This window comes from Enhydra lutris, unplaced genomic scaffold (genome assembly GCF_002288905.1).
Source record: "Enhydra lutris kenyoni isolate GAN:26980312 unplaced genomic scaffold, ASM228890v2 scaffoldscaffold12, whole genome shotgun sequence".
Classification (NCBI taxonomy): Eukaryota; Metazoa; Chordata; class Mammalia; order Carnivora; family Mustelidae; genus Enhydra; species Enhydra lutris.
The window spans coordinates 68,432,246-68,446,707 of NW_019154096.1; the positions used below are offsets into that span (position 1 = coordinate 68,432,246).

The window sequence follows — 14,462 nt, forward strand, 5'->3', positions numbered from 1 at the left end:
AGAACCAGTAATTACTTTTATAACATTAATATAATTAATTTATAAAGACAGTATAAACAGAGACTTTCTTGCATTTATGACTAATCCATTATAAATAAACGCCAATCTTAAAAACACGATTCCAGAATAAGTGCAGTTACACTGGATACAGATAAGAAAGAAGAAGGAGCTCACTGGGTACGCTACACCAGATGAATGAAAAGTACAACTGATTTTATACTGGAGGGTTCAGTAAATAAATAAATAAATAAATAAATAAATAAATAAATAAATAAAACAAAGTCCTATCCTTTTTCCTGCTACGTACGCTGAGATTTCTTGTACAAACAACAGAATGCTCCATCTCATTCACTTCAATCGAATCAACTCTTTAGAAAGACTTGAAAAGATTTAATAATCAACTCCCCAATTTTATGCTTATTTTTCCAATTTCTACCAGTTTCCTGACATAGTTAACATAAGCAGGAAAATCTTTTCAGTAAATTGAGCAGTTGAAGACTCAAGCAAAAACCCAAGTCAAGACTCAAATGTCTTGAGGAATTGTGGCAAGCTACATATATCCCATGTTGCTCTTGGTTTCCCATCTCTTCTTTGCTTCAAACCTAAAATAAAGAACATAGAAATCTCAATTTATTTTTGAAATACTTTCTTAAACATGCTTTCTAAGTGCCGCAGTAAAATAAAACATTTCCACAACAAAGTAAATATCAAAAAGGATAAAGAAATGCCTCCATATTTACAGTATGATAAATATGCAGCAAAGACACAAAGAATAAAATGAGTAACAATCACACACAAACTGGATTCATATGATGTATTCCAGGATTTCTATAATTCCTATGAAGTTACTAGAATTACTACTAAGTCTTAAACAAACTTACCCCCATGCAAGTTTCTTCTTTTTTCGGGCAACCTGTGAATTTTCAGCATCCTTTTTGGCTTTTACAAAGTTGTGGCAGGCAACCGCCTTAGCAATTTTTACGCCAAGCTATGAATTACAAAGGAGAAAAACAAAAAAAGTGAAAAACAAAAAATTCCAGCTAATACAAGAATGACAGTCAGACAAATACTTGAGAACTTGTGGGTATGAAAGCCGTAGCTACAAATTTGAAATTCTTATGCTCAGGTTCCCTTGAAGAAGCGAAGTAAACGAATGCGCAGAGGAGGCCCGGATTCCCTTACCTCCCACGGACCCTATACCCTGGTTATACCAGTTTCCTGGATGGAAATCCTTCCCAAACCGAGGGCCCTCGAGGGTCCATAAGGATATGATGAAGATCTTCAAGCTATTCCAGCATTTCAGTAGGCCAAACAGGAATTTACCCCTGATAAGGCTGCGCAGACTGACAGAGACATCAAGTTTCCTTGCTCTGGGCTAGAATTATAGCAACTCAGTATGGTCACATCAGTTATCTCATGCTGATCAGAAGCTCTGATTGGCAGTCATAGATGTGATTAATAAAACATGGGAAAGCTAATTACTGCTTCATAAACACACTTGGTATGATGGGCGACAGCTTTTAATTCACTGATAGAAAACAGAATATAGGGGGTGCTAAGAGGCGAGAAGGCCGGGCCCGAGGACCAGAGCACCTAAGGGTTCCCTTTGTGGGCCCCTCTGTTCCTGCTCGGCCTGACACCCATCTGCACCAGTCCTGTAAGGTCCCATTAAAACAAAGCCTCCCACCCACCCAACCCCACGGCCCACCCCACCTCTCTGCATTCTTCTCTAATCAACCTAAAACAGTCTTCCTTTCTGTACTTCTCCAGCCCTTTAGCCTCTATGCCATAACCTACAGTTTGCATACTCTACTCTACACAGCTCTCTGGCTGCTGAACTTGCTCAGCAAGTACCTCCGGGACAAGCACGGCGATCTTCTTGTTGTAGTGGCTCTGATTTTCAAAATGCCTGCCTACATGGATAGCTCAAAAATAAAAATATCTGTTAAGCACCCAGGTTGAACAACAAAGGCTGAAGATCTCCCTTTTTGTCCCTGGACTCACTCAAATGCATATGAGTGGACAACAGATGGGAAGACAAGAAAGAAGCCACTGTCAGGCCCATGTGGTAAAGCCCGAGTTTTAGGGACCTGCTGGCCAACAGTGAGGCATCGTGGGTGGGTTAAGAGCACATGTATGAGAAGCCAATTTAGGAAAGTGAGGTTTGACATGCTTGACACTTCTTTCAGCTTATTCTGGAGACAGTTTCCTTTAGGATGAAACGAACAAGTAGGAATCGAGCACTGCTTAGGCTTTATGAAGGACAGCACACATTGATTTCATTTTCCAGTCCAGATAAGAATATACATGAAGAATGGAAGCAACCCGACAACCAAATCAGAGTGCTGAACTGGTCAACACCCACAGGAAAACCACTGACCAGAGAAGGATCCACTGCGACTTAGGAGAGCACTTGAGAAAGACTAACTTCGGAGTCCCCAAATTCACACCAATATGACCAGCACCACCACCTTCATCGTCTTTTTTTCACAAGACAACATTCATTCAACAACTATCATGAGGGCCCAAAGGCACTGTTGTGTTTGGCCAGGCATTGTTCTAGGCGCTAGAGGTACAGCACTGAACAAAAAAAAGCTGATCTTCACACTGGGGGCTAGGCAGAAGGGGCTGCCAGTGATGCGAACTGTTTGACTCTTTCAATACTGGTCCCCTTCCCCTGGTTGCCTTTTGTTTCCAGTTCTTCATCATAGAAAAGTTCAGATAAGTCAACTAAGAAAAGGCTACAAATCAAAGGGCTTAAAGCAGCACCACCTGAGGAGAAAATACAGCTGGAAAGACACTGTGGCTATTTATCATGAAGATGGATTCCACCGGAAAAACTCTCCATTTGTCCCTTCTAGTCAGCCATGGCATGGCTGGGCGCTCCTCCACCTTGTGACACCAGCATCTCAATGCGTGACTTTCCAGTTTGGTGCGGAAGAAGAAGAGAAGGATGTGGAGGGTCTCATGTTGGTTCTTAAATGCTTTAGTCCAGAAGCGACACACATCGTTTCTGCCCACAGTCCTCTGCTCACAACTATTCACACAGTTCCACCTAAAGTAAGGCGGCTGGGAACATGGGGGCTGCGGGCTCCCAGTGGAGCAGCAGATGCACCTAATAAACTGTCCACCGTCCTAAAACCCAGCTTGCTACCTGTGTGAAGATGCACGCCATGTCTCTCCACATCCCTGCAAAATTTTTAGCAACTTCCCTGCCCCTCACCCTCCAAAAGGTAAAATGTAGAACTCTGTGTTTTTCTATTTAGCTATATTCCTATGTATTATGTATCAAATGCAAATTTGATATATGATATAGTTTTGCCAAGTCTACCTCCCAACAAAAGTCCCATTTGGCAAGTTTATCTTATATTTAAATTGAGAATATACTTGGGAGGATAAAGCAAAAATGGTCTGAACCATATCTGCCATGTACCATTAAGCATGTGAAAAAATTATTTTCTAAAACTGTTGTAAATTAACATGTAGCTTATAATTTTGACTTATTGAAATTTCCCAACCCGGGTTTTTTGGATTGGGGGTCGATAAGCCAAAGAGTGATACCTCAATGTGTTTGATTTAAATGGGACTCATCATCTCAACATGGTCACACACCCTAAGAAAGTAAAAGCTTTTAGTTTTCTGGCAACGTTTAGGCCAGACCAGGACAATCAGCATCACAGTAAGGATTTAGAGCATACATTTCATAAGACATATATAAATTTATTAAAAATAATTCATTAAAATATGTAAGACACATATTTACACGAGAGGGCTCCATCATTTCTGTGGACTAAGTAGATATAATAAATGGCCAGGACTATAGGTAATACTTTCAAACAGACCTGTCTGTATAAAAGGTATATTTTCCAACTATATTTTGCCTTGGGTTAGGTTAAATGAAATGTTCTTCAAGTGATAAACATTCAACAAGCCTCGTTTATGTATTTTACAGAAAGAATCTCTTAACTTGTAATGATGATGAAAAGTCCTATCAATTTTTTGTCCTTCACATGCTTAAAATGTGTTTCACTTATTCCTATGGAGAAAGAAAAAAGAACAGAAATATTTGGAAATATGAAAAGATAATAAGATCTTCTATGGAAGAGACAGTTGAGAAGAAACTCATTTTCCCAGGCAAGATGACTAAACCGAGTTCCCGAAGATAAAAGAATATCGCGCTATGTTTCAGTATTACAAATAATATAGGCCAACAAGAAACCCCCTTTCACTTCTATAAAAAGAAAAATGCATCTTCATGCCCAAAGTAAACATCACAAAAGCCTGGTCAATGGTATTCATATTTAAAAAAAAAATGTTTTGGGTCATCAGATAACTACAGCAACCCAGTGTGGAAAGAAAATGTTTAAAATGAATAAAAATATATACAGAATTTCTTGTATGTGTAGCCAAAGTATCAGCATTTTCCATATAGAACATCCAATATTTTGCTGCATTTTAATTAAGGTGTCTAAACATTATCACAAAGAACTGCAAATTGGTCAGAGCAAGCGGTAAGGAAAATTAAGCTCTAAAGGCTTTTTATCACCATATTTCAGGAACCAAGGGTGTAAAATGTTCTAATTTGGGATATATTAAAAGCCATAAAAGGTCTTTCAAAAAGATTAATGGTACTTTGCTTGGATTTAAGATAAGGGCTTTAGCTGGTTGGAAAAGCAGGGCCCTGGCTGGACCCTTGGGGCATTCATCTTTACAGCCACTTGGAAGATTTGTAAAAGCGTCTGCATAACCTCAAGCAAATGCACGGCGACATTTTTTTAATTCCTTTCAATTTTACAGGTTTAGCATGTGTAAATCATATTGGGTTGTAAAACAGATATAATGGAGCATCTTGTAACATAGTAGAAGATTTTGAAAAGACAAACTTTCAAAATCAAGTTGGTTTTCCCAGCTAAACCTGTGCCATTCCAAAGTTTGCCGATAATCATTTGAGGCATCTGATTCAAACAGCTTCATCTAGCGTAACTGTAAACTTCTTATCCATTTCATAAAATATTTCACTCAAAATTACTAGCTTGTAACAGATTTATGAAGTTTTCTTCCCTTTTGAACACTTTCAAGGCACTTATTTAAAAATACCAATTATCATACTTTAACTTTTTATGGAATGATAGGTCTCTATGAAAAATATTTATGCCATTCTCTTTTGTTCTTTAATTAAATGAAAACAGATGTTTTCTGAAGTAAAGCGGAACCATTACTGGAGTACTTAAAGTGTTAAGGTCTTTCATTTTTATATCAGTTTGGTCGCCAATTCCTGATTGTCTTTACTCAAGCTCAACATTAATGTCAAGCAAGTTACCTAGGAGACGAAAGAGATCAAAGAGACAAAAACCGCTCCAATGTCTGATTAATCAAGCCTGCAAACAGCTTATTTCTTTTAGCCTGCATGCAAGTATGAAAATGAGATTCTGGGAGCCGAGCATGGCGCAGATTTGTTCATTCTTATCAGAACAAAGCCGGCGGCGGCTTATTTCATGGATCATTGGCACTGTCGCCAGTGCTACACAGAACGGGTGACAACTCCTCATTTTGAGGCTTGAACAAAATTAGCAAAAAGTCGGCACAAATTAGCCTCTCATCTTTTTGGTAATATGACATTATTCATTTACTTTTTATCCAATTTTTAATTTTTTCCTTGTCAGCTATCCCTTTCTAGTGTCTCCTGCATGGCATCCTAAAATGCCTTCATAAAAACAAGCACAGAAATAGCCAAAGTTGAAATGACATGGAAAGTTTAAAAAGCAAAGAAGAAAAAGCTCTTCCAGGGACTGATGACGCTTCTTGTTTTTTACAACTTTCAAAACTCTGCGCTGATATTGATAAATAGCTCAGAACACCACGCAGCTAAGGAGTTTTGGGAAATCAGTGGCAAATTCCAATGAAGAATATGATGTGGCTAATGTGTTTCACTCAAACTACAATGTAATGTGGCGATGTGCTGTAGTAAATCTGGGGTGTCTGCACTGGGACTGGGTCCTCTCCGTGATCACACCTGAGATGCCAAAGCTGTGATGTCTGCACACAGGCCACGTGCTCTCCAGTCACCTTCTACATCAAGTCGTCTTCTGTTACAGAACCAGACTAATTCCGCTGTCATCTTAAAATGTGCATGCACAGGTTTACACGTTTGTGTGCTACACCTATCTGTATGTGTTCAACTGTAGAAACCTATTACTTATTTTTATACCTCAACTGTCTAGGAGTTAAAGCCAAGTAGTTTTTATACTTCCAAGCACAACCCCACAAATTCTGTTTTTCAAACACATCACAAAGATATTTATATATAGCCATATCATATATACTGTGAGTGCGTGTGTACACATATATACGCTCATATATGATTTATCTGCAATCTATAGAAATAGTATGTGTTTGGTCCACGAGGTGTAAAGAAGATATACTTTGCTTCCTATACTCAACTTTGATTTCACAGTGAAATAGTTTATATAACACCTGTTTTAATGATGACTATTAAGGCATCAAATTATATGTAGATTACAGTAATCCAAAGGAGGGCGAAAAGACGTTATACTGTTGAAATTACTCCTGGATATAGACATTTATATTCAAGCAACTTATCCCATTCATAAGGGAAAAAAAGCATTAAAAAATTAACCATAAGCTGTTAGATGCTTTACACAGTCCCCATAAGAAAGACAGTTTTTTTTTAAAAGAACTGTAGTACTGTTTTCAGCAATTTCTTTATCTCTGTTCTTCTAAGTAAGAAAGCTTATTAACAAGCTTTGAACTTAAAATCACATTTACAATAATGTGCCATCAACAGTTTTATAAGCTAATTAGAAAAAGATTAATTAATGACTGGCTGCTAATAAAATGGCAATCATGAAGAAAGAAACCAAGGGTGCTAAGCTTCAACTACCACCAATTAAGAGCTAATTACAAACAAATTATATATGTGTTTTGCTGTGGGCTTTAATTTACTAAAATGGTTTTAATTAAAAGAGAAAACATGCTGATTAATTGAACTGCAGAAAAAATCTACAGTATAAACTGTGCTTTGTCTGTCTCTTTAATTAGACTTGTAACATCTGAAATCTTTTCTTAAGATTTGTTAAAGCACAGATAAACATAATTAAAAGAGAGCATACGGAACACCATTCTAGGTGATCACCCAATCATACAGAAAAGGTTAAAAGAAGACATCCTCAACGCAAGGAGATCTAGGCAGGCACACCTAAAAACCTGAGAGGAAAACCTATCACTCGGCCCCATTTTTATTTTTCTTATATTAATACGCTCCAACTTCAAGGGTATACACAATTTTTTATGGGAATGAATCTATCTTTAAACTCAACGTAAAGGAATTCAAACAGCCAGACCTTCCCTTACCAGGACAGGCATAGCTTATTTCCCACACCGTCCGCTAACTGTTCATCTGTATGAAATTATTGAAATTACTTCTAAGAACTAAGAAGAACAAGGCTTCAAAGAATTAAAATCACCATTTAAAAAGCCCCCCGGACCATGCTCAGAGTACGCAATGATAGACAGAAGAACACTTAAATTAAGAAACCACTGAGAAATGACCAAAGTTAATGAAAGTAAGTCAGTTCTAGATGATCCTTAACAGACACACAGCCCCCCCCACAGAGAAGGCCCGACCTCCCCAGGTGGCTGAGCACACCACTGCCAGCAGAAGGCTGCTCCGAGAGGGCTTTTCTCTCCCCAGTGTCCTAGATTCCTTTCTGCTGCGTATCAGGGAAACACACCACAAAGAAAATGGTCCTAAACTCTCCTAACTGGAAGTAGGAAACAAACAAACAAAAAGAAACCCAAAGAAAAAGTAAAGGACCGAAGGCAGGGCAGTAACATTTCAAATACTTGGCAGACATTCGATGATTTTGTATGAAATAATGTATTCTTCACCTACACCTTCTGGTACTAGCAACAAAAATAATATCCTTCCTAGAAAACGAAATGTTGAAAGGGATATTTTAGAGTCTCTCTCTATATATAATATTTAACACATTATATTTTGTATACCCAATCTTTAGTGGTAAGAGATTGCAATAATTAAGAAAACAGAGTATGTATCATCTTTCTTAGAGTCACACATTCCAATGATAAATTCTTACAATAGCTAATTGGAATGTATATTCAGTTTCATATCTGAATGAACTGTTTTACCTTTGGAAACATGGTTGTTAAGATATTTCTACCCCAAAAAAGTATTCACGAAAACGAAAAGAAAATAATTTTGCTCTCTGGATTATAGCCTAAAAGAGCTCAGAATGACAAGATTTGCTTCATTGTAATATATTTTTCAATTCAGCTTTTTTTTTTTTGTATGTAATGCAAACAATTAGAGCTTTGAAAATAGCACTGACAAAAAGTAACTTTAAACTTACCAAGTTTGACAGAATCTTTATTTCAACAATTTAAACAAATACATCAATTCTGAACCCTATGCATGATAATGTTCCAGGTACTCTGACAGGTAAATCTGCCCAAACCACATTATCTGGGGAGAGTGGGGTGATTCAAGTTCTTATTCCATTAAGACAGCACCACATGTATGTCAACATAAAACTAAAACCCAAGATGAAAAGAGTGCACTGTAGCCAGAGTCCTCTCAGAGAAACTAAAGCCAAACAATGCAGCGCACTGGAAAAATTCTGAACGCGACAGCAAGTGCAGGAGCACTCCGGCATTTCTGAGAAAGGACCCCTTCTTAGACGGGAACCTAAAATGCAGCAATGATCACCTCCAATGTATATTTGCCCCTCTTCGATGAGAATGCCTTCAGATTTTTTAGGAAATTGCTCTAGAAACAGAGCTCAGGCTACAAATTAATAATCTCCCCAAATTAGAGAGCATTCTGTTTATTTAACTAGGAAAGAACACGACTCAATCAATTCAAACATTAGTGTTTTTCTTTTTTTAAAGGCCACTCCCATCTTTGTTATTTAAATATTAACAAACTACCCATATGTCAACATTATTAACTTTACCTATGTTTCGGAGTCCAAAAATTTAAGTCGTCTTATTTAATTTCACAAAATTAAAATTTATTTCTCCGTTTAATTCATACTGCCAATGTAATGAATGCTCTTTTCAGGTTACACAAAATAATGACCATGTTACCACGTGAAGTACTGATGTTTTCAAAGAATGAAGTTTAGCTGGTGCTGCCGAAGACTATCCTACCGGAGTCATTTACAGAAAAAGTAATTTTTAAGGACTTTTAGCTATACAAAATTGACAGACAACCTCTCTTTCTCATTCATTTCTACTCTGACACTGTACAGTTATAAATGAAGTCAACCTGAGCAATAGATCTAGGTAACGGAGACGTGATCCATTCCATGGCAGAAACTCACCACTGCCAAACCAAGGGGGTCTCATTTGCCTACAGCGGGCTAACACCAGTGAAGATGCCCAGAGAAAATTCTCTTTGCAAAATGTGACATTCAACCCAAGTGTTGCGTACTTAATTAAATCTAGGCTTTAGCACTTAATTTTAAAATATATGTTTCTACTCACTTCTATTAACTGGTATAATTTGGATTATAAAAAAGAAAATATGTCATGAAAGACCAGTACCAAAGGATGGAATTTTTAAGGATCACTATCAATGAATGCAATGTACTTCCAACCCAGGCCTTAGGTTAACAAGCCACAAATAGAACAGTTTCATCAATATGACACAAACCCAAGTATATTATTCCACTATCTCTCCTTCAAGACTGTTAATGACAAAGAAGTTTTAATCAACAGGAGGGACAGTCCCAAAGCAACTATGTTACTACATGGCAAAAACCAAAGATGTCAGCAGAATCGAGGCTTCAAACATACGAATTTGAGCTGTCCCCTCAAACCAGAAAATACGCATCCTTGATGTGATCATTAATTTAAGGGAATGTGATTCTGGAAAATATGTATTTGCTATGCCACAATGATAGTGCATGGACAAATGCATACCGTTGTTTTTGTTTTTGTTTTTTTGAGGAACAATTTTCAAGGCCCATTCGCAGGCACGGTCCTACTTTTGGCTTCCGTTTTTTCAATACTGATGCTGCCCTATTGATTTCACAGGCTTAAAAATGTTAAACATCAAAAATTAGTTTCACTTATTATGGTTGGAAAAGGTTTTAAGAACTCTGGGATCTGTGCCTCTGAGCAAGGGCTTTATCAGCAGGTCCCAGTCACTGCTTCTTGAAAAAAGAAAACGGAACTGATTAAAAACCAATATACCTGATTTCCAAAAGGACACCTACCATGCACTTACACAGTTAATTCATAAAGGGTTTCTGCCCCAAACTCACAATTACTTACTTCTCAAAATCCCATCTCTCATATCCACAGTGATTGGCACCAAGGGGATAAATACAAAAAATTAAATCTCAAACTAAACTCTTTATTCAAGAATTCCATCTTGATTACTTTAGTCATTCTTCACGGGTGTTTAATGAACACAGCACCGGTATCTTTCCAAAGTCTGTGTCTGAACAGCAAACACTTTCCAAATGTTTTGCCATTTACATAAGGAAAAGAATAGAATACATTTTATTTTTTCTCCTAAACAGAATTCTTTAAGCCCACACTAAAGAAGTCTAATTTATTTTACTAGAATCAGGCATTATATTTATATGGAAGTTAAAAAAACAAAACACTTGAGAAAAAGGTTTACTATCCTTGCAAGTGATGGAAATATCCTTTATTTCTGAAGCAACCTCATTTATCACAAAGGTAATAGGAAATAACACTCTTAAAATACCTAGCCAGTGCTATGCAATTCTCATTTCTACAACAGCAGTATAACAAAACCAAACACAAAAAAAGAAACCTAATATCCTGAAAGAAAACACGCATCTCTGAGGCTGGTAAGGAGCTACTTCTGTACATTCTGACACGCAGCTTCCAACGGCAGAGGAAGGAAAGCTCACGAGTGATCTCCGACGAAGCAGCTAAGGAGGGAGTTACATGCAGCTGCTAGTGAGCACAAGGCCACGGTGACCCCATCCCCTCCCAGTGCATCATTTAAAAAAACTATATCCAGTTCTCAACTGTCCAGGTTTTACTGCAAGATTTAATAAATACGTAAAAGATTATATAATTCATTATCTCATTTAAGACAAATTTTAGGTCTGCTTTGCCAGGTAAAGATGAAAAGTACAATCCAATAATGTTTTAAAAATCTAGTTTGGCAACCACCACCACAGTAACTGTCCCAAACAGGAAAAGAATCAGCAGTCAATGCTAAAACTAGTAGGTAAAGTATAATGACAGAAGAGTTACATAGTCTCAAATTATCTCCCATCTCTCCATGAGATACTTATTAACTACATATGGGAAAACAGTAACATTATAATGTGGAGAAACCTGGCCTTAATCAAAAGCTCAAAGTAACATCATCAATAAATGGGGCAAGCAGAAATCATGTGCCTCCTGATATCTTGCATTGAGAAGAACACAGCATCATTTCTGTGATATTCCTGCCAAAAATGCAAGAGGAAATAGCAGACAAACCAAAACTGAAGGGCATTCTACAAAATAATTAGCCTCTATTGCTCAAAAATGCTACCGTGCTGAGAAATAAAGACAGACTGAAGAACTTCCCAGATGAAAGAATAAAGAGACGTGACAACAAAAAGAAATGTCCTAGACCTGGAAAAAGAAACTATCCTTTCCTCTATAAAGGAAATCAGTGAGACATTTGGCAAATCTAAATGAGGTATATAAGTTGGAATGAATGACAAAGTAAATATTAAATGTTAACATCTTGGGTACCTAGGTGAAGGTAAAAAGAAAATCTTTGCAACTTTCTGAAAGTCCAAAATTACTTCAATATAAAACTTTTTTTAAAAAAGTCAAATGTGGGGCGCCTGGGTGGCTCAGTGGGTTAAAGCCTCTGCCTTCAACTCAGGTCATGATCCCAGGGTCCTGGGATCGAGCCCCACATCGGGCTCTCTGGGCAGCAGGGAGCCTGCTTCCCCTTCTCTCTCTCTCTGCCTGCCTCTCTGCCTACTTGTGATCTCTGTCTGTCAAATAAATAAATAAAATCTTTAAAAAAAAAAAAAGTCAAATGTAAGCAACTCTTAAAATTTCAGCATTACTAACTTTACCTAGAAAACACACACAGCCTGCAGTAAAGTAAATGCTTCTCTCTGAATTCCCCTTGCCTCAGATGGGGGTGAGAGCCAACAGAAAAAGACAAAAAGAAAAACAGCCAGCCATGGATGGGTCATGTGGAGCCCACATTTTAATGCTGCAGACTAGGCCTTGCTTTATTCCTTCTTGTTACTAAGCCAAGATCTGAGAAAACTTAGAGACCTCGAGCCTCTGGCTAAGTCACAGTCAGCCTGTTATTTGGTAGAGATTACAAAATACACAACTCTCAGGTCTTCCAAAAGGAAGAATGGACAAACAATGACATGGGGACATCAGTTTGTTGAGTCCTATGATCCATGAGGGAGAGGTAAAGACGAAGAAGTCTACAGTGTTTCTGAAAACAATCAGTAGGCCAAACCCTAAGGCCTTGCTGGTTTTACTATGCTTCTATCCTTAGCTTTACTGGAACTACACAGTCATCTCGAGATCAGCCACATGCTAATGGTACAGCATTTGCTGGAGAGCAGTCACAAATACCCACAATTTTTAAAGGGATTCAAGAGACACCTGCTCAAACATGTGGCACAACATGGACCTAAGTGGTGCCTTTAAGGACCGGTTCTCCAGAAAGTTTTGCTTCTCACCCAAATAAGGTGGATATCCAGAGAAAGCTGCCAACAGCTTCCAAACCTGCCTATTTAGATGTGACCAAGATTAATGATTGGTGTTGCTGCCCGAGGTGCCTTTCAGATTCTGAAAGCCTACTTATGCCTTCAGCCACTCCCTCCATCATCCGTCCTACTGTGCCCACTCCTCCCCATCCCTGCAGCCATATCTACCCTACCCACTGGACTCTCTTCCAAGCTCCAAAGCATGTCCCTCCCCATCCTTCTCTGACATTTCAGGGTCAGCTCCCCAAAATTTGAAGATGAGATCTAACGATACAATTTGCTATGCTGTATATACTTGCAGGCTACCCAAGAAACTTAACTACTACCTCTAACAACAGTTCTATGGAAAAATAATTTCCAGGTACCAAAACAGTACCAACAAACATTAAGTGCTCTACTGTTGAACAGAAGTTTAAAGATGGTCTTTAACACAGAGCTGATGTTTAGAGGTAAGTGCCAGGTATATACCGAGCTAAAGAAGCCACTTCTTCTGCCAAATGACACTTAAATCCTATGGGGGTTGTGGTACCACTCAACATACTATCAAATTCATTTTATCAAAATGTAACAGGGGTGCATGGATGGCACAGTCATTAAGTGTCCAACTCAGTTAAGGCTCAGGTCATGATCTTAGGGTCTGCTTAAGATTCTCTCTCCCTCTTCCTCTGCCCCCTCCCCCACTCCGTGTTTGCACATTTGAACACATGCGCGCTCTTTCTCGCTAAAATAAATAAAATCTTTAAAAACATGTAATGCCTAAATCATTCTATTTGAAAACAGAGTGATAAAATGCTATTATATCCAATGAATGTTATAATCAATAAAATCAAAATATGGCTCCTTTAAAAAAGAAAGAGAGCAAATATCGAAGCACAAGAAATATCGTAAGCTGGAAAAGGAAGAATGACTCTTACAAGGAAAAAGTAAACATTAATTTTTTTAAATGTCACTTTTTGAAAGGTCCCCTAACTGCCATTTATGCTGCTTCTTGCCTAAGTCCTAAACTCAAGCTCTAAGCTTCATAATTTCCTGAAGATTAGCCATTTAATAAGTAAGCCCAAATACACAGACATGTTACAAACAGAAGTATTTACTGTGTCAACTGATCTTAAAGGTTTGTGGGAAAAAAGATGACTTCAGAATCCTGAAGCCCCACTTCTGTTTATTTGTTTATTTGTTTATTTCCCTACATAAAAACATACACCTTACAAGATACTTCTGGCCAGCACCCCAAAATAGGAAACAAACCAACAAACAGCAATCAACAGTGGTTTTTGTCACCAGCAGATGGAAGAGCAAAACGGTTCTTCCACAGAAGAATTTACTAAAATAGTTAAGTTTGTTAATAGTCTCAGTTTAAAACAAATGCTCACCTGGAGGTGAGTAAGAAAGAACAGGGCACGTGGCCAGCCGTTTGCACAGGTGACTGATGGTGCTCTCCAGGTAATTAAACCCCAGGGAGTGTAGTTTAAGAGTAAGGTGAAGAACATAGGGATACACTAAAAAAGAAAGCTATGGTAGAACTTTTCCCCTAAAAAGGACAAAAAAGAATCACAAAACCAGTAACAACAACCCAACATATGCTGATATGAGCTCTTTACTCAATGTGTGACTTTGCCTGGCGACATCCAGCAGCGAATGTAGAAATATCTCCCATGAAAGGTGCAAGTGAGAAGTTTCTGGAAGGTTCTTTGTACT

The 14,462-nt window shown here is 38.0% G+C and overlaps 1 protein-coding gene across 3 annotated transcripts in view; it reads right to left on the reverse strand.

Annotated features, from left to right (window-relative positions):
• Nucleotides 1-375: 375 nt before the first annotated feature.
• Nucleotides 376-14,462, reverse strand: part of LOC111145078 (family with sequence similarity 204 member A) — a 32,486-nt gene continuing 18,399 nt past the window's right edge. For all 3 annotated transcript variants that reach the window (XM_022499701.1, XM_022499703.1, XM_022499702.1), the window contains exons 7-8: nt 882-988; nt 376-602 (exon numbers count right to left, since the gene is read on the reverse strand). In XM_022499701.1, the coding sequence (XP_022355409.1) occupies nt 551-602; nt 882-988 (159 nt within the window). In that variant the 3' untranslated portion in view covers nt 376-550. The remainder of the gene's footprint in view (nt 603-881; nt 989-14,462) is intronic.